This window comes from Drepanopeziza brunnea (assembly GCF_022702325.1).
Source record: "Drepanopeziza brunnea f. sp. 'multigermtubi' strain 214-2 chromosome Unknown ctg1, whole genome shotgun sequence".
NCBI classification, from domain to species: Eukaryota; Fungi; Ascomycota; class Leotiomycetes; order Helotiales; family Drepanopezizaceae; genus Drepanopeziza; species Drepanopeziza brunnea.
This window is the reverse complement of record NW_027094064.1, coordinates 4,391,804-4,418,529: the sequence shown is the minus strand read 5'-3', so window position 1 is coordinate 4,418,529 and position 26,726 is coordinate 4,391,804. Positions and strand designations below refer to the sequence as shown.

Sequence of the window (26,726 nt, the reverse complement as noted above, 5' to 3'; positions counted from 1 at the left end):
TCCTTTCCAGACCCCGCGGACGCATTGATTGATTGTGACTTGTCCCGCGCTCGAACATGGTTGCGGATGTAATCCTTGTGTAAACACGATCCTGCCAGACAAGACAAGACTGCCAATATGTCCGATCAGCCTGCCCCCGACGGCTCGGAGGACGTCAACGATTTTCTGCAGCGCATCAAGGAAATGGGCGACAGGAGAGACCAGGAGGACGAAGAGCGCACTAGGAAGCTGGAAGAAGAGATTCTGCAGGGCCGAGCAGAGCGACAGGCACGACGGGCTGGTAATGAATCCGAATTCGAATCATGCAGATGGTCGATGGTGCTGTGTGACAGATAGGTACATGGCTGACAACCAGACTTTCAGAACGCGCCAGATCTATTTCTCCTACGAAATCCTCTCCTGCCAACACGCCCGTAGCTTCTCGAGCCTCGGTAGTGTCCATAAGTGCTCTGTCCCAAACCCAATCCCGACCCCAATCCCCGAAAATCGAGGCGAAAATTGATTCGGAGCCCCTACGCGAGATGGAGATGGGAGTCGACGACGCGATGGATCGGTTGGTTGACTCGACATCCCCCGCCAAAGAAAATAAGTCTCCCTTGGATGCCTTTCCCGAGCCCGAATTCAAGCGAAACGCCCCCGTAATAACTTCGCCCTCGAGTGCCATGCCCTCGCGAAATTCAGATTCGCCCCTAACTTGGCAACGACGGCCAAATTCACAATCTCCTGATCGCGTGCAAAGCCGCCCGCTATCAATGGTCGCGACAGAAAACGCCGCACGATCTCCTCGAGCTACGCCTGCACCCGAGATATCCCCAACGGCAGACGCAGCGCCTTCGAGAGAGCAATTTGCACAATCCCTTGCCTCGAAAGACCCCGGTTGGTTTCGCCAAACCGCAGATCGGGGACTCAGTTCACCAGCATACAGACGGAATCAGGTGGAAGACGAGGAAAGGTCGGATCACGGATCGAACTCCTCGCGGGTACAGATGCCTGGCATGTCACGACCTTCTGAGCCAGACAAGGAGTTAGAGGAGCCGGTGGAGAGATCATTATCGCCTTCTAGGAGCAGCATATCGTATGGCAGTGGTTCAAGAGCCTCGTACCAAGCAAGCCCCAAGCTTCCTTCAGGTATGGGGTCCCCGATGCCACTGACTTCAGCTCAGAGACTGGATCCGCCAGGCGACTCCAAATCTGACGCGCGTGGTTTCGCAATGTCACCAACACAAGGCCGAATTTCCCCGGACAGACTCGATCGGTCGCCATCTCCTACGAAGGGCATGGGAGGATTTGTACAAAGTGCTATGATGAAGAGATCGGACAGTGTGAACAAGAGATGGAGCGTTCAGTCACCTTCGGGGCTCACCAGAGGCAATTCAATGGCCAGTAATCGCAGCAGTGTTGATCCCACCACTGGCTCCTCTCTAGGTAACATTGTCAATGCAACGGCACGAGAGTCCAAATCTAGCAGTCGGAGCCGAGAACCATCTCCACCCCCCAAGTCTAGGCCATCTTCAAGCCACAGCAACGCTACACTCACCCAGGACCGCCCGGGCACGTCGAGTTCGACGAGGAGCAGTATGACAACATCTACGAACAAAGATAGCTTTGCTAAACCTACAATCCTAGCATCTCGAACACAAACTCCTCTCGGAGTCCGAGCAAGCCAGAATGTCGACGCAGAAACACCTACTAGACGAGATGTGACCCCGCCTTCAAGCCCAACGAAAATCATGGAGCAGAGGAGATGGAGCCCTACGAAGTCGAGTTGGCTTGAGAGTGCGCTGAAGAAGCCTGATTCTCCCAAGCCTAAAGCTGCGCCACCATCTCAACAACCTTCTTGGATGACAGAGCTCAACAAGGCTAAGCACAAGGGCAGCGTTGATCAAGGTCGCAGCCCCTCAACTGGTCCTCCGAAGCATGAAGTCAGTATTGGCGGATTGATGAGATCTCCAACCCCTGGAAATGCAACCAAATCACTGCTTACTGGCGGCCCTTCTAAGGGACTTTCTTCCGGTGCGGTATCGGATACCAAACCTGGCACCACTTCGCCGGAAACCAAAGACTCTCCGAAGACTAACTACTCGCTCGACACTGCATCAAGATCATCGCCTGCAACTGGTAAGGCCAAGCCTGAGACACCTCCAAAGAAGGATTTTCGAGCGAGTCTCAAGTCTCGTCCTGAGCCAATCGATAACGGTGGGCCGACCGAGCCTGAGTTCAAGAACGTGTTTGGTCAGCTTCGACCTACAAAGACTCAGAACTTTGTCGCGCCTGACGAGTTCAAGGACAATATCACTCGTGGCAAGGCTGCCTTAACTTTGACTGGTGGGCCCAAGAAGACTGAGCGTGTTGACGAGTTTAAGGATGCTATTTTGAAGAAGAAGGAGGACTTCAAGAAAGCACAGGTTGAAGGAAAGGGGGTCACAAGATCCACAAGCGGTGGGAGTCAAGAAGCTCCTATACCAGAGGCTCTAGCGAAGCGTAAGGCTTTAGGCAGATCTGACTCTATTGTTTCTGAAGCGGCATCCATTGGCCCAGATTCCCCTTCTAGGACGCGAGCAGCTCCTGAATCACCAAAGCCGAGTTTCGTGAAGGAAGCAAGTGCGCCAGGCCAGCTCCAATCTAAGGATACACCCGCTGGTAAGCTTGCTGGTCGATTGAATCCTGGTCTTGCGGGATTGTTAGCACGAGGGCCACCCGCCGTGGCTAGTGGAGGTTCTCGATCGTCTAGTCCGGCACTGTCCCAACGCATAGCTTCTACTCCAGAGCCCGGTCCACAGCTCACTCACATGACAAAGGGGCGTGCTCGCGGCCCTCGAAGAAAGGCCCCGACGACAGCGCTTGAATCTGTCGTCCCCAAAACAGAATCCCAAAATTCAGTGGAAAAGCCAGTGGTTGCCGAGCAGGAAATGCCCAAGAAGCCGCCACCACTTGAGGTCGATACAACGCCGCAGATTTTGGAGCGAGTTCACTCTCCGGTGAAGACCTCTGGCCATACTAAATCCCCGAGTAAAGTTCTGGATCGCTTTCCCCAATTCTCAGCTAAGGCCGATGAGACTCAAGTAGCACAGCAATCGCCTGTGCGTGTCCGGTCCCCTAGCAAAGTTCTGGACCGCTTTCCGCTATCTCCAGCAAAGGTCGAAAGTCCCATATCAGCATCACCCCGGCACGTTCGGTCACCGAGCAAGGTGCTCGATCGTTTCCCACAATCTCCAACAAAGGCCGAAGAGAACCATGTATCACAACCGTCATCACCCCGCAAGATTGACATGAAGAGGCGATCACAATTTCTTCAAGATGTCGCAAACAAGGATAGCACGCCAGATTTGCAGTTGGACCCCCCCAAGCCGCCGTCACCGAAGAAAGCTAATCTCCCCGAGATTCCTGTGAAGCCCGAAGAACCGAAGCCTAAAGAACCGGAACCTGAAATAAAGCAAGCACCATTTCTAAAACCTAAACCGAACACTCCTGTTAAATCGCCCTCATTATCAAACCGTTCCGAGCCATCACCCATCTCAACTCCTACCGAATCACCGGAGACTGCCAAGCTAAGACATTTGCCATTGTCACCAAGTAAACCCACGCCAGTTGAACAAACCCAACAAGCTTCGCCTCCGAGTCAGCTAGAGTTTTCGGCTTCTCAACCACTTCCTGCTGTTGAAAACATCAGTCGCGAGCCTGTTGTGTCAGTTAAAAATGCCACTTCGCTCTGGGATCGCCCGTCTGCAACTTCCGTTGAAACACCCCCTCGTGCCCGATCCCCTATCAAGCTTCCGACTCACGAAGATGAGAAGGCTGCAATGGTCAGTGCTGGTTTGCGCTCTCCCAGTCCAGTGAAGGAGACGGAATCAGACGGACTCGGGCTTGAGATCAAAACTTTGGCGCCCAAAGCTCGTCCACTTCCGACGCCGCCTACCAAAAGTGCACTATCTCCACCAATCAGTGATGCACCTAGATCACCCGGCTTGTCATCAAAAAAGTCGCTTGACCTTTCAGTGCCACAAGCTTCTGAGGCTTCTCAATTACTTGGTGAATTCTTCGGGGGAGACAGACCATCAGCCAAGTTCACCGCCGACACTGTGACTATCCTGTCCTCGCGCCCCGACTGTGGCGACAGCGTCAAGACCTTGCGGTCTGCTCTCTACCAATTCTCGAATGATGGCAAGAAGCAGGAAGTTTCTAATCACCAAGAGAGAATTCTATTCGAAGGAAACCTTTATCTCTGTACTCATAGTTTCAGCAACGCTTCAGGGAAAACCGTCACAGAGGCATATTATTGGGTAGGAGATGATGTCCCACACGCGATGGCCGATAATATGGAGATATTTGCTCAAAGAGAGGCAAAGAGTGCGGGGGGAAAGCTGATCAGGATTAAGCAAGGCAGAGAGCCTCCAGAGTTCTTCCATGCGTTGGATGGAATTATCATCATTAGGAGAGGGTCTTCGAACAAGTACGACTCGCTTGCACCTCACATCCTTTGCGGCAGAAAGCATTTCGGTCAAATCGCCTTTGATGAGGTTGATTTTTCCCCTGCCAGCTTGTGCTCAGGGTTCCCTTACCTCATCTCTGCGAATTCTGGCAAGGCCTACTTGTGGAAGGGCAAGGGTAGCGGGGTTGACGAACTTAGTTGTGCTAGACTTATCGGCATGAACTTCGGTCTTACGGGCGAAATTGAAGAGGTCGAAGATGGGAGTGAGCCTGCAACCTTCCTGCAGATCTTCGGTAGTGGCATCACAATTCCCAAGTCGGCGGACCATTGGAGAATGAAGCCAAATTACAACAAGTACTGTGGCCGGCTGTTTGTCGCGGACTCAACAGCTAGAGAACAGGTGAAACTGCATACCTATGCGCAATTTACGCTTACTAACCGCGCCCAGATTGTTGAACTTAGTCCATTCTGCCAGACTGACCTCAACGCCTCGAAGATCTACGTCTTAGATGCCTTCTTCGAGATTTACGTTATCGTCGGCTCCAAATCCCAGTCCCAGTACTCGGCCTTCCAGAACGCCCTCATGTTCGCCCAGGAATACGGTATCCTTGCCGCAGGAATGGAGGACCGTCCGTTTGTGCCTGTTACGACGGTTGTGCTGGAAGGTGTACCTAAGGATATGAAGAGTGTGTTCCGGAAGTGGGTGGAGGGTCTGTCGATTACGTTACATAGCCCGCCTGCGGATGGTCTAAAACGGGGGAGGAGTTTGAGGGTTGTGCCTTTAACAGCTGCGTTGGAGGCTACGTGCAACTGAGGGGATGATGGGCTGGAGTTATGATTTGCTGGTGTATGCGGAGATGTCACGATACATACGTTGGATTGAGATTCGGTCGATTCTTCTTCTATTTCCTCGTTGTACATATAGTAGGGTCGGCGGTCGTGGGTGTGGAGCTGGGGCTTGTCAGGTGCACACCAGCTGCATAGAGAGCATACATGTTCGTTTCTGTACTTCGTTGGTGTCTTCGCCTCTGGTTTACTGGTTCCGTGGAGGTTTCTGGCGTTTTTGTTTCTACAACCCGATCCGAATCGCGGGGCTGGGCTTTGTTTGACGCCAATGCGCAAAGTCTGCTGCATCACATCAAGCATCTTGGAGTTGAGTGCTGTTGTCATCAAGTTCTGCCGTTACCTATTTATACAACTCAGACATCATCAAATTAGTAGGGGTCTCACGGATTCCTGCACGATAACGCTGGGTTGGTGAGTAATTTTTCTCAAAAAGCAATGCATTCTATGTTCTCAGCCATACGATCCTATTGTTACAGAGGAGGGGAGGGTGGAGTCGGGGGCAGAGGTAGAGAGAGGGAGGCTGGCTGGTTCGGACCACTTGACCCCTCAACAACAGCGAGTGCTCTCTCGTCGTCTCAGCTGCAACTAATTACTCCTGCTCACCCGCATCTTTCCACCGGCTGCCGGACCCACGCGGCAAGCTCCTCCAGCATGCCAAGCGCCCTCACTCGCCTCGGCGGTGGTCGTGCACGCGCAGATCCTCAATCATCGCGGCCATCTCGGCTTCGACAGCAGCCGCCGCCGCCGCGTACCGCTCCTCCTGCATCCTCAACCAGTCCAGGATGTCCTGCGCGTCCTGGACTCGCTCCTCGGCTTCGAGGGCGTCCTCGATCGTCAACCAGTCCTGGACCTCCCGGATCTGGTCTTCGAGCTGCGCGTTCTGGGCTCGCTCCTCGGCTTCGAGGGCGGCGGCTTCGAGGGCGGCGGCCTCGAGGCGCTCGACTGCCTCGTCGCGGAGGAGGGCAGCTTCTCCTCCGATCTGGGAGGCACGGAACGCAGCTTCGACGTCGTATCCTTCTTCTTCTTGTTCTTGTTCTTGTTCTTCGAGAGCGTCCTCGAAGCGATCGGAGGATGCCTCGTCGGAGGGGAAGCTGTGTTCTTCTTCTGCTGCTTCAATGTCAGCTTCAGCAGCCATGGGAACATGTCTATATCCGATGCGAGTATAGTCCATAAGGATATCTCCTGCTTCGTCAGAGGCACGGACGAGGACAGCAGCAGCCGCAGCAGTAGCTCTCGCCTCTTGGCGCAAGAGGACTCCGGCTACCTCTTCTTCTTGTTGTTGCTCTTCGAGGGCGTCCTCGAAGCGATCGGAGGATGCTTCGTCGGAGGGGAAGCTGTGTTCTTCTTCTGCTGCTTCAGTATCAGCTTCAGCAGCCATAGGAACATGTCTATATCCGATGCGAGTATAGTCTAAAAGGATATCTCCTGCTTCGTCAGAGGCACGGACGAGGACAGCAGCAGCCGCAGCAGTGGCTCTCGCCTCTTGGCGCAAGAGGACTCCGGCTACCTCTTCTTCTTGTTCTTGCTCTTCGAGGGCGTCCTCGAAGTGATCGGAGGATGCTTCGTCGAAGGAGAAGCTGTGTTCTTCTTCTGCTGCTTCAGTGTCAGCTTCAGCAGCCATAGGAACATGTCTATATTCGATGCGAGTATAGTCCAAGGGGATATCTCCTGCTTCGTCAGTAGCACGGACGAGGATAGCAGCAGCCGTAGCAGTAGCTCTCGCTTCTTGGCGCAAGAGGACTCCGGCTACCTCTTCTTCCTGTTGTTGTTGTTCTTCTGCTTCTGCTTCTGCTTCTGCTTCTTCATCATCAGCATCATACAGATCATCTTCTGCTTCTGCTTCAGCTCCCGTTTCTGCTTCAGCCACTTCGTCTCCTTGAGCTTCAGCAGCCACAGGCAAATACCTCACAGGGATATGTCCATATCCCGCTTGTTGATCTTCAGCTTCAGCTGCCACCTCCTGCTCCTCCTCCTGCTGGGTGGCACGTCTTCCGCGCTCTCTCTCTCTTTCTCCCTCCTGGTTGCGTAGAGCTCTCAGCTGAGCCTCTCCCATCTCCAGATCAAGCCTCACGCGTGCGATGCTGAGAGCTCGCTCGATAGCGAGGTCCTGCGCCGCTTTTCTCTGTTGGAGCGTTGCGAGCTCGTCAGCAGCAGCAGCAGCAGCAGGAGCTGCCGCCGCCGGTGGTGGGGGTGGAGGGGGTGTTGGGGGTGCCGGGGTGCGTGCTGGAAGCGACATTGCTCGGCTTCCTTCTGCTGGTCTGCTGTTGGGTATCGTCCTCGGTTTTGTTGGTGTTAGTGTTGGTGTTGGTTCTGTATTGTTGTGTTTCGTTTCTCTGCAGTATCGACATAGCAGCCAGCATCTCCACACCCTCTATATACGGCCTGATCACGTCTTGTTCTCTGTCCGGGGGCGGCGGATCGTCTACGGAGTACAGCTTGTCTTCGCTGGAACAGAATCGCACCACAACATTCCTTAGCTGGAACACGGAACAGGATCATATCGCCCTCGTACGTACTTCAAATCGAGGCTAGGCGGGAGGAAACAGAAGAAGAAGAGAACGGAGGGGACCGCAAGAACAATGGCATTGTGAACGAGTTGTGCGTGTGTCGTATCCTCCGCTTCCTCTGGTCGGTAATTGAGCCGCTGGCTTCTTTGTACCTGAAGAAGGAAAACAAGAAAGAAAGAAAGAAAGAAAGAAAGGGAGCTAGCTAGCTCCCCTCCTATCATCAGTTCCGCTCACCACAAAGAGAAAAAAAAAAAGAGGTCAATGTATGTCACTCACCCACCCATCTAGTCAGTCAGTCAGCCAGTCTCGATGGTAGTGGCCGCCAGCCTTTGATTTGATTTGATTTGTTTTGTTTTTCCCTTCCATATCCCCCCCCCTCCCTCAACATCAACCAACCAACCAACCAACCAACCAACCAACCAAATCACTCCAACCAAATCACTCCATCCATCCATCCATCCATCCATCCCTCATCCCTCCCTCCTCCAACTAACCAATCATGAATGAATGATACAATACTCCCGGAGGACCGGAGGACCGCAGGAGGAAAAAACGGGGGAGGGAGAACAAAGTCCTTCCTTCCTTCCGCCCTCCGCCTTCCGCATCCAATCAAAAAAAAAAAAAAAAAAAAAAAAAAAATCAAGCTACCAACCAAATGCAATCTTGAACCGCCAAGCTTCAAATCTGCCCCCCGTCTCATATCTTAAATTTTAAGAGAACCTACCTTACCTACTACCCACGGGACAGGCCTAAAGTACCTTAAAGGCAGGTAGGGGGTCATTTGAGCGGTCCTCTGACCCTCTTTTATAAAAGACGATTATTGGACCGTTTAAAATCAGTACTAGTTACAAATCAAGAATAGTTCACCTTTTTGATCGTCCCCGAGCTTGGGACCGTCCCACGGCCGTCTTATGGCCGTCCTCGTCTATATTTTTAAAACAGGCTTACTAATAAGCTCGTTTTAAAAAATTGAATTAGTTCGATAACTGTTTCAAATAAGATATAGTTGTAAATAAAAACCATTTCTTAAATGGAATCGTTTTAGTAATAATTTAATAAATTCGATGCCAAGATATTTCTCGGTATCGCTGCCACGGCTTATATATCAACGCTTTAAATTTTTTTTAATCGGAATCGATCGATTGAGCAAAAGTTTACCCGCGCGTGTTATTGCTTGTATCACTTGCTAAGAGGGTGGGGGGGGAGGGGGGTAATAAAGGGTAGACTGCTATGCAATTGAAAGAAAATACAGATTATTTGCTTACTAATTTACGTTTTCGGGGACGGTTTCAAGTTCGGGGACGGCCTTGGGACGGCCTTGGGACGGCCACAAGACGGTCTTAAAACGGTCTTTTTATAAAAAGACCGACTTTTATAAACGACTATATAATTGATTAAAACCGTCTTATTTTAGTAATAATCTTTTCACGAAAAGACGAGCTCTTATAAAAAACGATTCAATCGATTGAAATAGTTTTATTTTAGCTACGATTTAAATAATTTAAATCGTTTGTTTTCAGATTCTATTTAATTTAAAGTATCGGCTTAAGGTGATCCACTAGCTATGCCAACCTCTTGGAATCGTCTTTTAAAGAGACCGTCATCGGATTATCAGCTGACGGTTTAAATAACCCCCTACCTGCCTTTAAGGTATTACCCCCCCCCCCCGAGGGTGCCGCAAAAGTTCAAGTTTCCACTTTAAGCCCCCTGGTTAACCTACCCTCAAGGGTGTGTAAAAGTTACGCCTGTCCCGTGGTACTACCGGTACTACGTAGTACGTAGTACGTACATTTCAAAGCTTGTTTATGGTTTAGAAGGTTTAAAGCTGTCAAATGTCCGTAAAGAATTCTGGTGCGAAATACCGGTAAATGTTCATTATGCATTAGTATTCTGCGTTAGCAGTTAGAGCTCTAGTGCCTATAGGATCAAAAGCGCCATCTATTGATTCCTCCATGCCCTGGCCCATTCCCATTCCCATTCCCACAAACGACATCACTCCTGGTCATTCCCGCAGACGCCGTCGAAATCGCCGTACTCCTCCATGCCCCTCCGGATCTTCTCCACAAACTGGTCAACCTTGCAGCTCGCCCCGGGCCCATCTTCACACCCCGGGATCGGTCTCGGAGCACTGTTCGCAATCACCCGGATATACTCCTGCTCATCTGCCGGCTCGGCGCTGACGGAGTTGCACGTGAGCTTCTCGATGCCGACGTGGCCCAGGAACGGGATGAGCTCTGCCATCTTCCAGGACCGGTTCCAGTTGATCCTGTCCGTGGGGAACTCTTCGGCGAGCGCGTTGGAGCTGTTGAAGAGACCCAGCGCCGTCGCGATGAAGGGTGGCACTTCACGATGAGTAAAAGCGAGGAAGAAGCGCTGGCCATCATCGTCGGGGACGTCTCCGCCGAGCGCATCACGGTGCCGAGGGCTGTGGAACTTCTCCATGAGCTGAGAGGTGGTGTTGAGCCAGGGGAAGCCGAGATACGGTGACAGGGGGTTGCCGTGGCCCACCATGTACGAGTACTTGAGGTCCCAGGCGTATTCGTAAGACATCCACTCGTCGTCGGTGAATACGTCACAGGTATCGCTCTTCTTTCCCGTGATCGCACTCTCGTATCCACACAGTTGCTGCAAGCCCATGATATCCGTCTCGGTCAGGTCGACCGGAGAATGGCGCTGCAAGCGGGCAATGATAGGTGCGGTGTACCTCGACATGAAAGTCTTCATCTCCTTGTCACCAGGCTTCTTCGAGAATGCATCGCAAGCCTTATGCGGATTCTGCGAGTGGAAAGACGATCGATTGGGACTGATCTCCTCGATCTCGACCTTCTGCGGGAACACCTTCACGAACGCCACAGCGGTATCTTGCGTCCTGGATTTCGTATCCGCAAAGATCCTCTTCGTTGTCGGCACCAGGGTCGGATATCTCGAAAGTAGGTGCTTGCCGACTTTCTTCGAGTCTTTGATTCCTTGCGGGGTGATCTCCTCCAACTGATTGTCATCGATCGGGCTTTTCCACTTGTCGAAGAATGCTAATGGGCCTCTCCAGCCCTCTCTCTTCTTTCTTGACGAGACTGCGTATGTAGATTCAAGTTTCTTGAGAAAGGGCTCGATGTAGCGCTGATAATCCTTCTCGTTGGCGTAGATGGCCGCGTGACGAACCAGGTACGACGCTGCTGTCACTTCGCAGTGTCTGGGAGGTCCATGGTCGAGGCCAAAGCCTATGGCGTCGAAGTAGGGGGATATACCTGGGAGGTGGTGAAGAGGATCGAATTTGTAGCCTTCTGTGTGGCTCGTGGGATAGAGAGGGACTTGTGCGGCAGCGGAAGATGCTGCAGGGATCAGTTGGGAAAAGGCGAGACCGGCCAGGAGACCGAATGATGATGGCAGCATGTCTGTCTGATTGTGCTAGCGACGAATTGGATTTTTCGTATGGATTTGAGAGAGGCTGGATTTGAGAGATTGAGAGATTGAGAGAGCCTGGACTTGCGAAAAGCTGGAAGAATCTCGGTCCGGATTCCTGACGTCACGGATGTCCGTAGCTCTGCCTCTGGTGCCAAGAGAAAGGGGCAGGATGCAGGATGCAGGAACCCGCCTGGGACAGGGACAAAACAAACGCGGCTCGCTTACTTCTCGGTATTTGGATCAAGGCTTGACGAAGTGACAACACCCCTTTCCCGTCCTCGCTTAGCAAGATATGTAGCAATGCCGACACGATACTTCACTTGCTTGGAGCAGAGGTTCCAAGCATGAACTGACTTGGATGGGCCAGCCAAGATGGACAGGACAAGGCACATTTCTGATCACTCGCGCTTTACTCCGAGTCTATCTGTCTGGCCTGTATGTCCTGCAACGGCACTGCTTTCTATCATTCGATCCCCTCCACGCCCAGATCTACAACTTCGCCTTCACCGTCTTCGCATCATCTTCCGCCTTGAATCTGTCTCTCAAGAGCCTCCTCAAAATCTTCCCGGCTGCAGACTTCGGAATCTCCTCCACAAAGACGATACCTCCTCTCAGTCTCTTGTGATGAGCGACCCTGGCGTCAACCCATTCCAGAATATGCTTCTGTAGCACCTCGTCCTCCATCTCCTTCTCCGCCGCGAGGGGACTCTTCACCACGTAGGCCCTTGGGAGCTCAGTCGCCTGCGCGGGGTCAAAGATTCCCAACACGCAAGCATCGCCGACAAAGTCATGCCCCACCAAGAGACCCTCAAGTTCTGCAGGCGCAACCTGGAACCCCTTGTACTTGATCAGCTCCTTGAGGCGATCGGTGATGTAGACGTGCCCTTCCGCAGTGATGTGTCCGATATCGCCAGTTTTCATGAAGCCGTCCGCCGTCATGCAGTTGGCCGTGGCCTCGGGGTTATTCCAGTAGCCCGGGAAGATATTCGGCCCTTTCACCCAGATCTCTCCATTTTCAGTCGCTGGCAGTATGTCGCCAGCCTCGGAAACGATCTTGATGGATTGATTGGGAAGCACCTTTCCCACACTCCCCATGGTCGTTCTCCAGTCTCCGGCGAGCATGGTAGCGATGGCCGGACTAGCTTCGCTCATTCCCCACGCTTGCTTGATGGGGATGTGCAGACGTCCCCAGACCGCTTCGATGAGATCAGTGGTCAGCGGAGCCGCAGCCGACGCAATCATCTTGATGCTGCTGAGGTCGTAAGAGTTCACCAAGGGCGATTTACCGAGAAACAGGATGATCGGTGGGACAAGGTAGGCGAATGTGATCTGGTGCGTTTGGATGGCTGTGAGGAACGTGTCGGGCTTGAAGGCTGGGAGGACTATGGTTTTGGCGCCCCTGTATATGCAGTGGACCACGAGGAGTGCCAGGCCTAAAACCACGTCAGCTTGATTCAACATACCTTTGAGATGAGTATGCCTTACCGTAGATGTGGAAGAGCGGGAGGACTGCCACCAGAACAGCGTCCGCGGATACTTCTGGTGTTCCAACGTCGGTCATGAGTGTGTTTGAAACAATGTTCCTGTTATTGAGCATCACGCCCTTTGGCAACCCGGTGGTGCCGGACGAGTATACGAGAAAACACAGGTCGTCTGGCTTCGAGACGGTCCGAGCTGCGGGTTGAGAAGACCTCGCGGAAGCGATGAGATGTTGAAAGTGCTCAATGCCTGGGCGCTCCTCGTCGCCCATCAGCAAGATCCGGCTCGGTGGCAGACCGGCAACCTCGGCGGCTTCGAGTGCCGTCTTGAGCCAAGAGGCCTGGGTCAACAATGCTTTCGCTCCCGAGTCTCGGAGCTGAAATGCCAGCTCCTTCACGGAGTACGCTGGGTTGGCTGGTGACACGATGCCGCCCGCCCAGATCGTCCCAAATGTCACGGCCGGCGTATCAACACAATTTGGGGAGAAGACTCCCATAACGTCACCTTGCTTCCAGTTCCATTTGGTACGAATGGCCTGCCCAAAGGCAACTGCGGTCTCCCGGACATCTTGGAAGGTGTATTGTCGCGATGTGATACCGTCAACATAGACAACTGCGAAGATGGTAAATATGTGCTCAAAGATAGAGGGAACATGAAGTAAGGAAGTTGATACATACCTTTATTATCGGGAAACGATCTCTCTCCTTCGAACATGAATTCCCATAAATCAACTTCCGGAATCTCGATGGACGGAAACAAAGATGGAGTAGCCATGGTTGTGGAAGTGGAAACCTATGAGGTTTGTCAACGTTTTTGTATGATAGCAAACAGAGATCTCTCATGAGAGCGAAAGAAGTGGTACAAGTTGAAATGACGGGTAAAAGTACCGAGGCAGCTCCCGAGTACGATTTCTCCGGGGCATGCATAGGTACTTCACCGGATCCCAGGGTGGCACGGATAGATTTTGGCTTGGTGTTGAGACTCGTGCGACCGTGACCGTGCCCACGGCAACATTCGGTAAGTATTCGGTAAGTAGCCAAGAATCTATACCCAGTATCCAATATATATATATATGTACCAATTTCTTTCGTATTACTAAAGGTGTATACATACATATATGTATACACATATTGGAAGAGAGAGAAACAACGATCACAGATAGCCAAAATAAAGATAAAATATGCTTAAAATTCTTCAAAGTCCGCACTCATGCCCCACTATCCGCAATACTGTTCCTCCTACTCGCCACGGGCGTCTTCCTCGCCGCTCCCACCAGACTATTCTTGCGGCTCGCGACCGGCGTCCGGTTCGGCGTCTTCTGGCCCACGTAGCTGTGCTGCCGACTGCCCATCGCCTGCCTCAGGCGAAGATCCTGCTGGCTGCGCACGAACGACTGCTCGCGGTGCGTGGTCGGTCTGCGCTGGGCCTGGTCGGAGGAGGGCAGCTTGGAGAGGCGGCGGCCGAGGGTTTCCTGCTCGGCGCGGGCGTCCGAGAGCTGCTGGGCGAAAGGTGAACGTTTGCGTAGGACCGGCCCTTTCCAGTAGATTACGTAGACGGCCAGGACGAGCACGAAGGAGATGCAGGCGAGGATCGTGGAGGCGTAGGCGAGGGACTTGGAAGTGGTGCTGCCGAGGTCTAAGAACGATGTGAGTGACTTTTCTTTTTCGCGGGGATGGGTATGTTGGGGGGAGGGGGCTGCTTACTCGTGAAGAAAGGAGTCGCGGGGATGGTGAGTACACCCGCCAGGAAATCTCTCGCCCATCCATTACCGCCCGTTGCGGACGCAGAGTAGGGACCGTAGGCACAGATCATGTAGTCGATGGTGGCCATGTAAATCGAATAATTAGCGACACCGACAATGCCGGCAAAAATCATGCTTCCGATCCAGTGGATGGGTGGGCCGGTCGACGTCCAAGCAAAACCAATGAGACCGATTGGCAAGCAGGGAGCTGTGTACAGCAACCACCAGAGACGCGATTCGTATTGCGCCTTCTCGTCGTCCGGGTGGGCCTGTCGCTCTTTGATATTTCGCTTGATCGCGGGGATGAAGGAGAACCAGGCCAACGTGTATCCCACACCGATAGCGACGAAGGTTAGACCAACTTGGACAGTGCTGAAACCCCATTGATGATATACCAAGCCGAAAGATTGGATGAACATGAAGATGAGCGCATCGCTGAAGCCACTCAGGAGAGAGAGGGTGAGGACGATAGGCTCCGTCAAGAACATCTTGAATGGCCGAATCCAGGTGACCAAGATCTCTTTGGCAGAGAATCTATCCGAGTATGGCACGAGCTCGTTCGGTCCATAGATCCTGGTGTCGACGCCAGACTTCCGTCTCTTCTTCGCAATCTTGTCCATCATGATGGTACTCCTTGTCTCTGGGACGCAGAAGAAGTGGAGGGCCTGGACGAAACCGCCGAAGATCAATTGGAGCCAAATGGACCATTGCCACTTGAGATAGGTTTCGCTGAATCCACCAACGATGGGGCCGAGGATCGAACCACCAACCGAGGAGAAGACGACGAATGCCACGGCGTACTGCTGGTTATCCGCTTCCCACATGTCTGCAATCATACCGAGTGTGACCGATCCGCCGGCGGAGGAGAGACCGCCGAGAGCTCGGCACACCACAATGGTCGCGAAGTTTGGAGCCAGGGCGACGGGGATTTGCCAGATGTTGACCAGAAGCAGGGAGAGTTGGAGGACCGGCCATCTCCCCAACTCCTCGCTCCATGGTGCCCAGAGCTCACACCCGAAAGCATAAAAGACCAGGAAGATCATGGCACCGACTCGCGCAGCCTGCGCGCTGACGCCAAATTCTTCCTGGATTCCCGGGATGGCGTTGGAGTAGAGACTGGTGTTGAAGTTCATGGAGACCTGGACCATGAAGATCACGGTAAGAATCATCCTACAGATGGTTAATATGAGCAGCAATGGTAGGGGCGGATACTGAGCCAGGCAGGCAGTCAGTGCATAGATATAGAATGCATACCATTTCTTCCATTCCGGAAAGGAGAATCCCAGCTCGTCATAGCATTCATCCTCTGTCAACTCCTTCTTGTCGTGGGTTCCGACCCTCTCTGCATCCGGCAGATCCTCGCCATCCAGATTTTTGGTCGACGGTGTGAATATCTGGTTGTCGCCTGTAAAGGCCGCATGCTTTTGAGATCTAGGCTTGGGCTTTGTCTTGGTCGCGGCATCGGTGTCGGGTTTCTCTCCTCCGGGGGGGATGTCGTACTTGTCCCCGTGTGTGGCCGACGACGTTTCTGACTCGTTGATTTGTTTCTCGTTCATGGTGTCGTGCTCGCGCTCGCGCTCGCCCATGGGAAGGGGTACCCCGATATTTCCATCCGAAGTCCCCATTGTGTGTGACGACGGTTACTGAGGTCGCGATATCCAGGGAGATGGAAGTTGGTAAGCGCAGAGATCTCCGGAGAGATGAATCTTGAAGCTCAAATATTTCCATACAGGATAAATGTTGAGTGCATGTTACGGGCCGGGGCTGGGCTTATATATACATGGGGGGAAAAAAATGCCACTCGACGATACTCGTTGGTTGTCGTGCTAGTCGAGCGCCGTCGGACGCTTGAAGTCCTTAGGTAGTTTTTTTTCGGTGGACGAGTAAATAGCTTGGGGAGGTTAACAGACGACTAGAATAACCCTATTCAAGAAGAAAATTTGGAACTTCGGAGCCGAGATGTCGCAAGAATGGAGTAACCAAACAAAGCGTGGGTAACGTAGGTAAACAGTACGTCATGACGTCAGCCACCAAGTAAAGTCTCTCCACAAGAAAATCACTCTTAGCGGGGCTTAGTTAGTTGGGTGGGTTAGTGGGTTAGTAGGTAAGTAGTCCCATATGGATCCACTGCAAGCGGCGGCCCAGAGAGAAAGAAGCAACGAGAAAAGAAGAGGGGAGAAGAGGAGAGAAGAGCGGTGGGCAATTCCACTTCCCCCTCTCCCAATAATACTCCCACTACTACTCAAAGGAAAACCAACAACCCACCCATTCAGCCGCCAGCAAGCGCAACAGGGCAACCGGAGAGGAAGTTGTTGGGTTTTAATCGACTTATCTACCACCCTAACTACCTTAATTACCTAATTATCTAATTACCAACCTACCTACCTACCTACCTACCTACCTCCCTACGTCATCATCCCCTAAACTTCCATCGTCTGCTCTCACCCAAGAAACCTCGCCTGGGATAGAGAGGTAGATACCGATACAGTAGCAGGTGTTGTACGTAGTACTGGTGGTCATCAAGTTAAGCATTTCTCGTATTTCTCGTATTTCTCGTACCACTTGGAAAGCCTCCACCCCGCCCCAATCCCGTCTTGGCTGTGTGCTTGATGCCCTGAGCCAAGAACAGGGACAAGAGCAAGAACAAGAGCCCGGTGCATGACTCGGGAATGTGGAGGGCAGGGGCTCGAGCGTGAATCGTGGGGCGGAGGTCACCATGCCGGTTTTGGATTTCCTCTCACGTGAGGACGGATGGGGTCAAGTTTTTTTTTTTTTTTTTTTTTTTTTTTTTTTCAAGGGCAATCTGCTGATTGGTGTGAGAGAATATAGGGCCCGGATCTGCAGGGAAGGCAAGGGATCTATCTATCTATCCATCTGTCCAAGAGGTGGAGAATTATTCAAATCACCTGACGCTCACAGTTGCCAGCTCGTGTGACAACCATATTCTTTGGATTGTTTGGATGGTTGTCGTTGGATATAGTAGGTACTCCGTGAGTGATCAGAATGCATAGATAGATGCGAGACCACGCCTTTTTCACATCCATGTATCTTCACCCATCCTCTCGCTGACCACTGACCAGCGTCATTCATTCATGTCATTCCAGCCCCCGAACCTCCCCAGCCGGTCCCTCCGCAACAACCTTCCCCTTCGCAAGCACAACGCAGTATTTCGCCGCACTCACCGCCTCAATCCGGTGCGCAATCGTGACCACGGTACTCTCCCGCATCTCCTCCCGCAAGATCCGCTGGATCCTCATCGCCGTCTCGCGATCGATACTCGCCGTCGCCTCATCCATCACCACAATCGGACTCCGCCGCAGCAGCGCTCGCGCCAGCCCGACGAGCTGTCTCTGTCCTTGCGACAGGTTCTTCCCCCCGGTATCGATGTGCGCGTCGAGGGTCCATTCGTGACGGGATGCGATCTTCGACAGCACGGTGGAGCACTCCACGTCGCTGTATTCCTCCAGCGGGTCGAGGTTCTGCCGCATGGTGCCGGGGAAGAGGACGGGTTCTTGGGCGAGGAAGGTGACGCGCTTCCGGAGGGCCTGCAGCTCGACGGTGGAGATGTCGATGCCGTCGATCAAAATTCGCCCCGTGATGGGGAGAGTGGTGGCGAGAAGTGCCAGTGCGAGAGTACTCTTTCCGGACCCGGTGCGGCCGATCAGGGCAGTGGTGCAGCCTCCTTTGATAGTGAGCGAGATGTTGGAGAGAGCCGGGTCCAGGTGCGGTGCATATTGGATTGTGACATCCTCAAAGACGATGTCACTGCCGTATAAGGGCCACGATGCGGGCGGGGCGATCTTTCCGGGAGGTTCTTGCTCGAGGTGGAGGAGCTCGACGACACGCTCGACGGCGACGAAGTCCATTTGTAGTTGGCCGTACTGTCTGCATAGAGCATGAGTTGAACGAACGAATGTTGCTGCGGCGGTGAGGACGAAGGCTGTAAGGCCTGCTGAGACATCCGTGTACAGTGCTAAGACTGTGAGCATGAAAGTCGAGCCGGCTGATAGCGTGTCGAAACGATACATCAGCCAGGCCTGAAGACTCCAGTAGAAGTGGTCCATCTTCTGGAAGTTATCTGTGACCATGATCACGCGATCCTGAAATCGAGACGATGCTGCGAAGGCTCGGATGGTCGTCAATCCATCGGTGAGAGCCCCAAAGTTGGAGATGAGCGGGGTAAGGGAGACCATCTCGAGGCGACGAAGGCTTTGAGACGTTGGGAGGAAATGCCTGAATATGATTACGAACGCAATTGTGAGAGCAACTGCGAAGATGAGGAACAGCGGAGTGACAGAACCAATGACGACGACCGACGAGACCCAAGATATGGATAGGAGAGCGACGTATTGGAACTGGGCACTGATATTTCCATCCACGGTGTTGATGTCGGAAGTGAGACGGTTCATGAGTCGTCCGACAGGAGTGACATCGTAGAAGCGGAAAGTGGCATGAGTGACTTTGGTCATGACTCTCTCGAACAAGTCCTTCCCAGCCTTGTAAATAATGACGATCATAAATCCGTTCGTGATTGCATAGGCAACAGACTGGGCCACGGCGACGATGAAGAACCCCACGAGCCAAGGCTTAATGTCATTCTCAGGAGACGGCAGGTCTCCAAGCGGCTCTCCTGAAACTTGCTCGATTGGATCTCCGTAAGCTTCCCCCCATTGCTTCAGGAACCAAGTCTTGCCGATCTCCACAACTCGACCTACCACGAGAAGACAAATGAGGACGAACCACCATTTCAGCTTCCCGGCTTTGATATATTCCCAGTAGACCGAAGCCTGGACGCCTCCGTGAGCTCGATATTCGTCTTCGATAAACTTGTCAGGGACTGCTGCTTGGTTCGGCCCCTCGTTTCCCTTATCTTCAATTGCCGAGTCAGAAGACTTCACACGGTGCAGATCCGCGAACGGGATAGTTTTGGGATCAAGAAGTGTCGCCCGGCCGTCTGTAATCTGGATGGCTTGTGCTGCCATCCCGATGCATAGTTCTGTTCGGTGCGTAACCAGAATTGTAGTCCGACCTTTCAATAGCGGACCAGCTAAACACTTTCGGACGATATATTCAGCTGTCTGGTGATCAAGTGCTGAGAGAGGGTCATCGAGGAGCAGAACATTGGCTCTTGAGTAGACAGCTCGTGCCAGAGATACGCGGGCTTTTTGGCCCCCCGATAGTCCAATACCGTTCTCTCCAATCATAGAGAGATCGCCATGCTTGAAGTTCGCCATGTCTGGGATCAGAGCACAAGCTTCCAAGACTTGCTTGTAACGGGCTTCTTCGTAGGGTGCGGAGAAGAGAATATTCTCCCTGATACTCATACTCTGTAGCCACGGTGTCTGTCCGCAGTAGCCGACCATCTCATTGGTACGATGGTATTCTCCATCAAGCTGATCAAGCTCACCCAATAATGCTTGGAGAAGTGCCGTTTTTCCTGCGCCAACTTCTCCGCAAATGACGGTCAGGCCTGATGAAAATGAAAGATTGATGTCGCACAGGACTGGCTCCTGGGCTCCTGGCCAAGCGAAAGATGCATGCTTCATTTCGATCTTGGTGCTTGGGGTAAAGGTTGCTTCTTCTTTGTCTGGTTCGTTCATGAACTCCTCCAAACGTCCGATGGAGACTCTTGCATTCAAGAGTACAGTGATCAAGTTTGGCACCTCTCTCAAGCTAGACTCGAGCATGCTGAAAAGTTGCAGGGCTGGAAAAGCAACATCAACTCTCAAAGACTTTCCGGACAGAACTGTGTATGCCCAGAATGCCATAACGGGAAATAGTCCACTGGCGAACTCATTTGTAAACGAGATGACGACTCGCCACAGAGCAGTGATAACGCGAAGCCTTAACTCATTTTGTCTGGCTTTCATAATCCTTGTCAGCCACACATCTTGCCACCCGTAGTATCGGAGATGACGAATGGCATCGACCAGCTGTGAGATCTTGTGGAGCTTGGTATCTGTTGCTACGCGGCGTTCCCTCTCAAAGTAGAGGACCGCTTTGGCGATCAAGGCATTGATGACTTGGGCGAACAGAACGGCGGTGACTCCGATCAAGCAAGGCCAGCCAAGGATTCTCCAAATAAGAACAACTGCGAAAACTAGACTGAGGGGTTGAGAGACTAGGGATGAGAATTCCCAGAAGCTTCATATGATATTAGCCCAGAACTTCGTAATTTCTGATGATCAATAGCCTACCGCTGAGCGACCTCGTATGCATCGAACCTGTCTTTGATTAGCCTCAAGGAAACGAGCAGAAGTAAACGAAGTACCTCATCAGATTCATAATTTTACCCATCGATGCAAGATCTTCCGACTTGTCTGCCTTCTTCTTGGAATTACCCCTCATCCATCGATAAGGCTTCAGGATGATATCCTTTAACCTTTCTGGCAGTGATTGGTCCGCACGGCTCGCTCTTCCTTTCGGAATGCTCTCCGGCTCGACCTCGATGATGGCTTTCGTCTTGCTGCTGACGCTAACCACCTTGCGTGACAGTGTCTTCTCGTATAACATGGTGATCAACTCTCCCCGCGATCTTTCGTATGTTCGCCGTCCATACCATAGCGTAAAGACGCCAGATTGACTCGAAACCAGTCTTACGACCAGGGAGAGCAAGGCATAGTTCAGTGCCGCTCGTCTAGGAGCGCCATGATATTCCATGCTCAGCAAAATTTCCTGTAAGAGTACAGGTGCCGAGAAGTCTGCAGGAAGTATTAGCAAGGAATACTTGGTACGAGGCACTGGTAGCACGCACTTGCCACTAGCTCAATGATACTCAGCATTGAAATGATAAACAAGTCCAATCCATTGGCCTGAATCAACCTGCTCAGCACTGACCCCTGCAATTCTCTGAACTCGTCATGCAACATTCGATGCTTGAACTCATAGCCCAAGCTCCACACGTCTTCGTCGTTTAGTTGTCGCTTGTTTCCCATCTTGATGAGCGGAGCCATCCAAGATACGCTCATGAACTGCCATAGTGAGAGGTTGTCTTCTGGGCTCCGCAGCTCGAAAGCGGGTTCTGAAAAAGGTACACTTATATCAGAGCTATCGCGAAGGGGGTGCCGAAGAGGCATCAGTAGAACAACGATGACTGCTCCCAATGCTGAGAGGATGGAAAGAGCGACTGGGATACCATGAGGCTTCAATTGAGAAGTTCCATCAACGATGATAATGAGCTGTGAGGTGGCCAAACTGCAGTACAGCGTAAGTAGCGCTTTTGGTGTCTTTGCAGGCCGGTATATAACAAGCAGAAGACAAGCCACAGCCCATGCCGCGGCAGGATAAACCATCAGCAGCTGTAGTTCGTGGCAAAATACGCTCCATGTCTGGAAACCAAGGCCAGCAAGGGAAATTACAAATAGAGCAATAGTCTTCCATCCCAGATATCTTTTCCGGACGGAGTTGACTCGCTGCGATAGCAGCTCTGGCTCTTGGGCAAAACTCCGAAGCCATCTTGGACTCACATGTCTGAGAGGAAGAAGCTGGAAGATGAGACCGAGCAGGATTACTACTGCTATTGCTGCTGGGATAGCTGCAATGTATGGGATTGCACAGGGTGAGAATTGGGCATTGATAGGGTTCTGAGGAGTTGGTCAATTATGCCAGCTGACAAGTAGTACATGGGATCGCATTCACGAACCCAGATCCTTTCACAGGATTGAAAACCTCCCCCATATTTGGGCGCTTCTAGTGTATTGGGAAGAGTATAGTACGTCTCTCCTCCCTCGACTCTATATATCGACATTTTGGTTTCAATGATGTCAATGAGTCGGTGAGTGATATAATAAGCACTGGCCCTTGAGAATTTTTCATTCGGCCATAAGTACTTAATGGAGGTGCTTGAAGCTGAATAAAGATCCAAGGGCTCAATTGGTCATCGACGATCTTTAAATTTTGTAAGAAGGTTGGGAAAAGAACGTTGTGCCTGTGGAAGAAGCCCTCGGTTGAAAGTGGGGATCCCCTTAGAAACGATACATCACGTGCTCACAAGCACATACTATTTCCAAGGCTATAGGGTAAGGAAATATAATGAAGTATGTGCTCCTGGATCGCTGCTGAAGTCTCCGGTCACGATTTAAGACTGTCAGATTTATTTTTTACAGGCCATTGTTGGGTATACTATGCTGGAGCTCAACACTCGCAACCCCAACCTCTACAATGCGGCAGAATAAATCTTCGGGCTGTATATCTCGATGCTGGAGAACAGTGTATATCATTGCGATTGGAAGTTATTGTGAGATTGTTATCTGGTATTGGTAACACTGCAGAGCCAAAATTTACATTCTCGCTTAAGTGCCCTGGATAAACAAGATCAATTTGAAGCTAGATCATATCATATGTTATGGCTCCGGATCATAGACTAACCTACCACTACTATGAATTCAATATATATTATCTATTCTAGTATCTCTGGTAGTAAGAAGAACCTGGTGAAATGCTTCGCAGGCTAGTAAATAGTTGACCTGATAGTTGACCAACAACCCCGGATAACGACGATGACCCAGCTCAATCGCAACGCGGAATCCACGTGGATTGTAGTCCGAGCTTTTCTACTAGTAAACGAATTTCTTTGTGAACAATATTACGATCTTACTAAAGGATTTATCGATAGTTTTTTTTTCTTCTATCTGGTTTTCTCCCCGCGCTCGACAGCTGTCCGAAGTTCGACTTCCTAAAACGACACAATGGCGTTGGCAAGCTATGCAATGAGCAGATGGAGCCCTTTATTTGTACTGAAGCGCAGATACGCAAGAGTTCTTGCTCTTTGCGTTCTCTCCTTGTTCACTCTCTTCTACGTCTCGAAGCAATACGTCTTTGCTCGTGCAAGCAATGCCATCACTGAGAGCGACGCTAGCTTCGAGCGATTCCGAACCAGCTCTGCCAACAAGCTCAAGCCTCTGGACAACGGTCTCTCTCTCTCCGCCACTCCTTACATGGCCTCGCCGTCCAAGTACTGCCGCTCTCACGGCTGGAAAGTATACCCCCTTCGCGAGCCTCGTCGCAAGATCTACGATCTCTTCATGATCAACACCGAGCTCGACTGGCTGGAGATCCGTCTCCACACTCTCCAGAATCATATCGACTTCTTCGTTGTTCTCGAGTCCGCGACAACTTTCACCGGTCTCCCCAAAAACCTCAGCCTTGCAGAGAACTGGCCCCGTTTTGAAGCCTTCCGCCACAAGATCATCTATCACGTCTTGGATCTTGAGAATACCACGGTCACCCGCGGAGCTTGGGACAAGGAGGCTTTTCAGCGGAACGCCATGTTCACCCAAGTCTTTCCAAACCTGTCCGGCGTGCAGGCCCCGAACGTTGGAGACGTTATCCTCGTGTCCGATGTCGACGAGATACCTCGCCCTGAGACCCTGACTCTTCTCTACAACTGCCAATTCCCGCGACGCCTTACCCTGCGAAGCAAATTCTACTACTACAGCTTCCAATGGCTGCACCGAGGCGAGGAATGGGCTCACCCGCAAGCAACTACCTACACCGGTCTCGACAGCACCATCCTCCCCAACGACCTGCGCGGCGACGTCGGCGTCTCCGTCATCGACTTTGAGGGTGGGGATCAGGACCTATACAACGCAGCCTGGCACTGCAGCTACTGCTTTTCAACTCTGTCCGAGATGCTGGTAAAGGTGCGGAGTTTCTCTCACACCGAGTACAATACTGCAGAGTATCTAGATGAGGCGAGGATTGTTGATCGTGTGAGGAACGGAAAGGATTTGTGGGATCGGAGCGATGAATTGTACGACAAGGTGGAGGGGAACGAGGATGTGCCGGGCTACCTGAAGGTTGCTGGCATGGGGGAGAGGTTTAGTTATTTGTTGGATAGGGATGGTGAGGGTGCTGGGTTCTGTGATTATGAACCTGGTGAGAAGCTGGCTCAGATGCTCTGATTACAACGAAGGTGTGAAGTTTGACTGCTTGGGATAGACCGAAGACATTCGGAGCAATGCTCTCTATTCCGCGGGATGTCAATGTCCAGAAATGAAAGAGATAAGCTAGAGCTAGTTAGTGCCATAACTACGTGCATTTGGCTTCAAATCACGAACCTTGGAGGTTTCTGATTTTCCGTGGAGCATACTATGAAGTGAACGAGTCCGCTAGCTGGTAGTATGATCCATTTGTTGCAATGATTATACGTGAAGTACATGCTTGAGGATTAAGTAGATCCCAGATACTATTTGATGACCTTACGATGCTGCATGCTGAATATAGCTGATGTCAATTTTCCTGTATAAGTTTATCCCATGGAGTATTATTTTATCATAGCATATTACTTGATCTCCTGGCCCAATTTCTGTAACGGAGGAGTCATCTCTCTTGTAAGTATGAAACGTAAAGAAGGAATGCCCGTTCTTTTTACCTTTCGCGTCGTTCCGGCCTCCCATAAAATTGTGTTTATTACATCGCCCACTACCAATGTAAGGTTCTGCAGAGAACAAACAAGGTACTCTACGCAGTCGCTAACACGACAACCGAAATTAACAGCCATGAATGGACCTTCTGGTTGAAAGCCAATTCGGCTCGGATTGGACTCTTGAAAAACCACTAATTGGGCTCTTGCTTGTGAAAAAGGGGTAGCCAGGGGCATTGGCGTTGACCCAGAGGACGTAGTCTTTGCTCGAGGCGCTGTAGATGATGCCGCCTGCAGTTGCCAGCGAGCTCTCCGAGCAGAGTATCTGGGTCTCTGTAGTGTTGATACCAAGAAGGAGGCTGTTGTAGTGCCAGTTTGCAGGTCTGCGGAAGAGTAGGCTGCGACTCCGCCAAAAGCAAAGATGTTACCAAGCGTATGCACCTCCGAGGAATTCAATTCTTTTCACCTGCGCGAGACACGGTCAGCTCCAAGATGAACACGATGTGAGGAAGGGAGAAGTGACCCAAGCCAGTCAAGCCACTTTTGACTATCCTCAAGAGGATATCGAATTGAAGTTGTTCAGGGACCTGGCTTCCACCTACTGGTCAGGTCGATGGCATTGCCATTAGTACCGAACTTGTACTGCAATTCATCGTGGGCCATAGCAGATATCGAAGGAGCACCACATAAGAATGAGATGATAAGATAAAATAGCAAAAGAATATTCTTAGAGAAGAGGCTACATCAAAAGCCAAGAATTCTGAATTGAGTAAAAAAGAGGGTTTAAGACATCCAAAAGAAGGCACCCAGAAACACCCAGAAGGGGATGCCCGAGTTTCTGGTTTTAGCACTGGTATTGTCCACCCGAGCATATATTCCAAGATCACAGACACTAATTCTGCGAAGTAATTTGTACAACCTCCCTGAGCTCCTCTCGAACTCCTAGATGCTCGGTGGACTTCGGCTTCCATGGTCACCACATATCAAACCCTGTCAAGGGATTCTGTCTCATGGTCGGTAGAGAGGTAAGATGATTGATTCGCCAGGAATGCCGTGAAAGTAAAGATGAGGTTTGGGTTTGCGAGGCGAGGTCGGGTAGCGCCTCCATCCCCACGTGAGTTTGATACAAACAATAAAGTAGCGTTGGAGTTTGTATCCAGCAGCCTTGAATACAATTTAGTGGGATTATAGATAAGGAGTAGTAGTAATGACTGTAACAAGGTGCTGAAATATATATATCTATATACGAGAGAACATTGTGGATAGGTAACCCGTCCGGCGGAGGCGTTGGGAGCCGAAGGGATAGCAACAAAGTCATTATTATGCTATCAACCACGAATCCAACTTTTAACATGGAACCTCGAAGATTGTCAGAACAGAATAGGCCAGTCATATAGTAGATCTGAAATAGAGAAGAATGATCAACCTACTTCGTAGACACACTTGATCAAAATTGGTCACGTTTCTCCCCCCAGCTGTCAATCCAGGAATGCTCCCATAAATAGATAAAGCTTATATTGAGCGTCATCAGTATTGAAAAGAGGAAGAGCTTCATCTTGGAAACATTATTTTCTTGTGACCTCTGTTGCCATCCTTTCAATCGGTTCCGATCTGCCCAAATCACCGGGGACATGTGTCGTGAAGATGGTCCCGCGCCATTTCGAGAGCTGGCAGATCGTCAGAGGAACATCGAAGGAATTTATATGATGTTGGAATCTCTTTCTTGTTGCCTCACGGCTGTCAGGGCGCGACATTGATTAATTCAATTGTGGTTGCTTAAAGTCTTGGCAGCGGCAGGTCTAGCGGCATTTTGGCGTGACGCGCATCGAATCCCAAGCTCACCTTCACAACAAAGCTCCCTCCTCATCACCACTACCACCAGCACCGCCTTCGCGCCATTCAACAATTCAACACTCTCTCATAAGCTTCAGCGCCGTAATTGAAGCTTCGATTATCCGC

General features: G+C 51.4%; 7 protein-coding genes across 8 annotated transcripts; 2 read left to right on the top strand and 5 right to left on the bottom strand.

Annotated features, from left to right (window-relative positions):
• Window positions 1–117: 117 nt before the first annotated feature.
• Window positions 118–5,243, top strand: L3040_000832 (uncharacterized protein; the record flags this gene model as incomplete). Its single annotated transcript, XM_007288072.1, has 3 exons — window positions 118–280; window positions 364–4,829; window positions 4,878–5,243. The coding sequence occupies 3 exons, from the start codon at window positions 118–120 to the stop codon at window positions 5,241–5,243; spliced, it is 4,995 nt and encodes a 1,664-aa protein (XP_007288134.1).
• Window positions 5,244–5,939: 696 nt separating this feature from the next.
• On the bottom strand, window positions 5,940–7,511 carry L3040_000831 (uncharacterized protein; the record flags this gene model as incomplete). Its single annotated transcript, XM_066155329.1, has 1 exon — window positions 5,940–7,511. One exon carries the CDS (start codon window positions 7,509–7,511, stop codon window positions 5,940–5,942), a length of 1,572 nt encoding a protein of 523 aa, XP_066013359.1.
• Window positions 7,512–9,774: 2,263 nt separating this feature from the next.
• Window positions 9,775–11,172, bottom strand: L3040_000830 (uncharacterized protein; the record flags this gene model as incomplete). The annotated part of the gene is made up of 1 exon (XM_007288074.1): window positions 9,775–11,172. The coding sequence occupies one exon, from the start codon at window positions 11,170–11,172 to the stop codon at window positions 9,775–9,777; it is 1,398 nt and encodes a 465-aa protein (XP_007288136.1).
• Window positions 11,173–11,673: 501 nt separating this feature from the next.
• On the bottom strand, window positions 11,674–13,437 carry L3040_000829 (uncharacterized protein; the record flags this gene model as incomplete). The annotated part of the gene is made up of 3 exons (XM_007288075.1): window positions 11,674–12,617; window positions 12,670–13,275; window positions 13,341–13,437. The coding sequence occupies 3 exons, from the start codon at window positions 13,435–13,437 to the stop codon at window positions 11,674–11,676; spliced, it is 1,647 nt and encodes a 548-aa protein (XP_007288137.1).
• Window positions 13,438–13,870: 433 nt separating this feature from the next.
• L3040_000828 (uncharacterized protein) lies at window positions 13,871–16,029 on the bottom strand (the record flags this gene model as incomplete). The annotated part of the gene is made up of 3 exons (XM_007288076.2): window positions 13,871–14,298; window positions 14,367–15,574; window positions 15,659–16,029. The coding sequence occupies 3 exons, from the start codon at window positions 16,027–16,029 to the stop codon at window positions 13,871–13,873; spliced, it is 2,007 nt and encodes a 668-aa protein (XP_007288138.2).
• Window positions 16,030–17,499: 1,470 nt separating this feature from the next.
• On the bottom strand, window positions 17,500–21,696 carry L3040_000827 (uncharacterized protein; the record flags this gene model as incomplete). 2 transcript variants are annotated; one of them, XM_007288077.2, is made up of 4 exons in its annotated part: window positions 17,500–20,548; window positions 20,602–20,628; window positions 20,676–21,105; window positions 21,159–21,696. In XM_007288077.2, the coding sequence occupies 4 exons, from the start codon at window positions 21,694–21,696 to the stop codon at window positions 17,500–17,502; spliced, it is 4,044 nt and encodes a 1,347-aa protein (XP_007288139.2). The 2 variants fall into 2 exon arrangements, with proteins under 2 accessions (XP_007288139.2, XP_066013358.1); XM_066155328.1 differs by lacking the exon at window positions 21,159–21,696 and having other exon boundaries at window positions 20,676–20,917.
• Window positions 21,697–23,091: 1,395 nt separating this feature from the next.
• L3040_000826 (uncharacterized protein) lies at window positions 23,092–24,306 on the top strand (the record flags this gene model as incomplete). The annotated part of the gene is made up of 1 exon (XM_007288078.2): window positions 23,092–24,306. One exon carries the CDS (start codon window positions 23,092–23,094, stop codon window positions 24,304–24,306), a length of 1,215 nt encoding a protein of 404 aa, XP_007288140.2.
• Window positions 24,307–26,726: the final 2,420 nt, after the last annotated feature.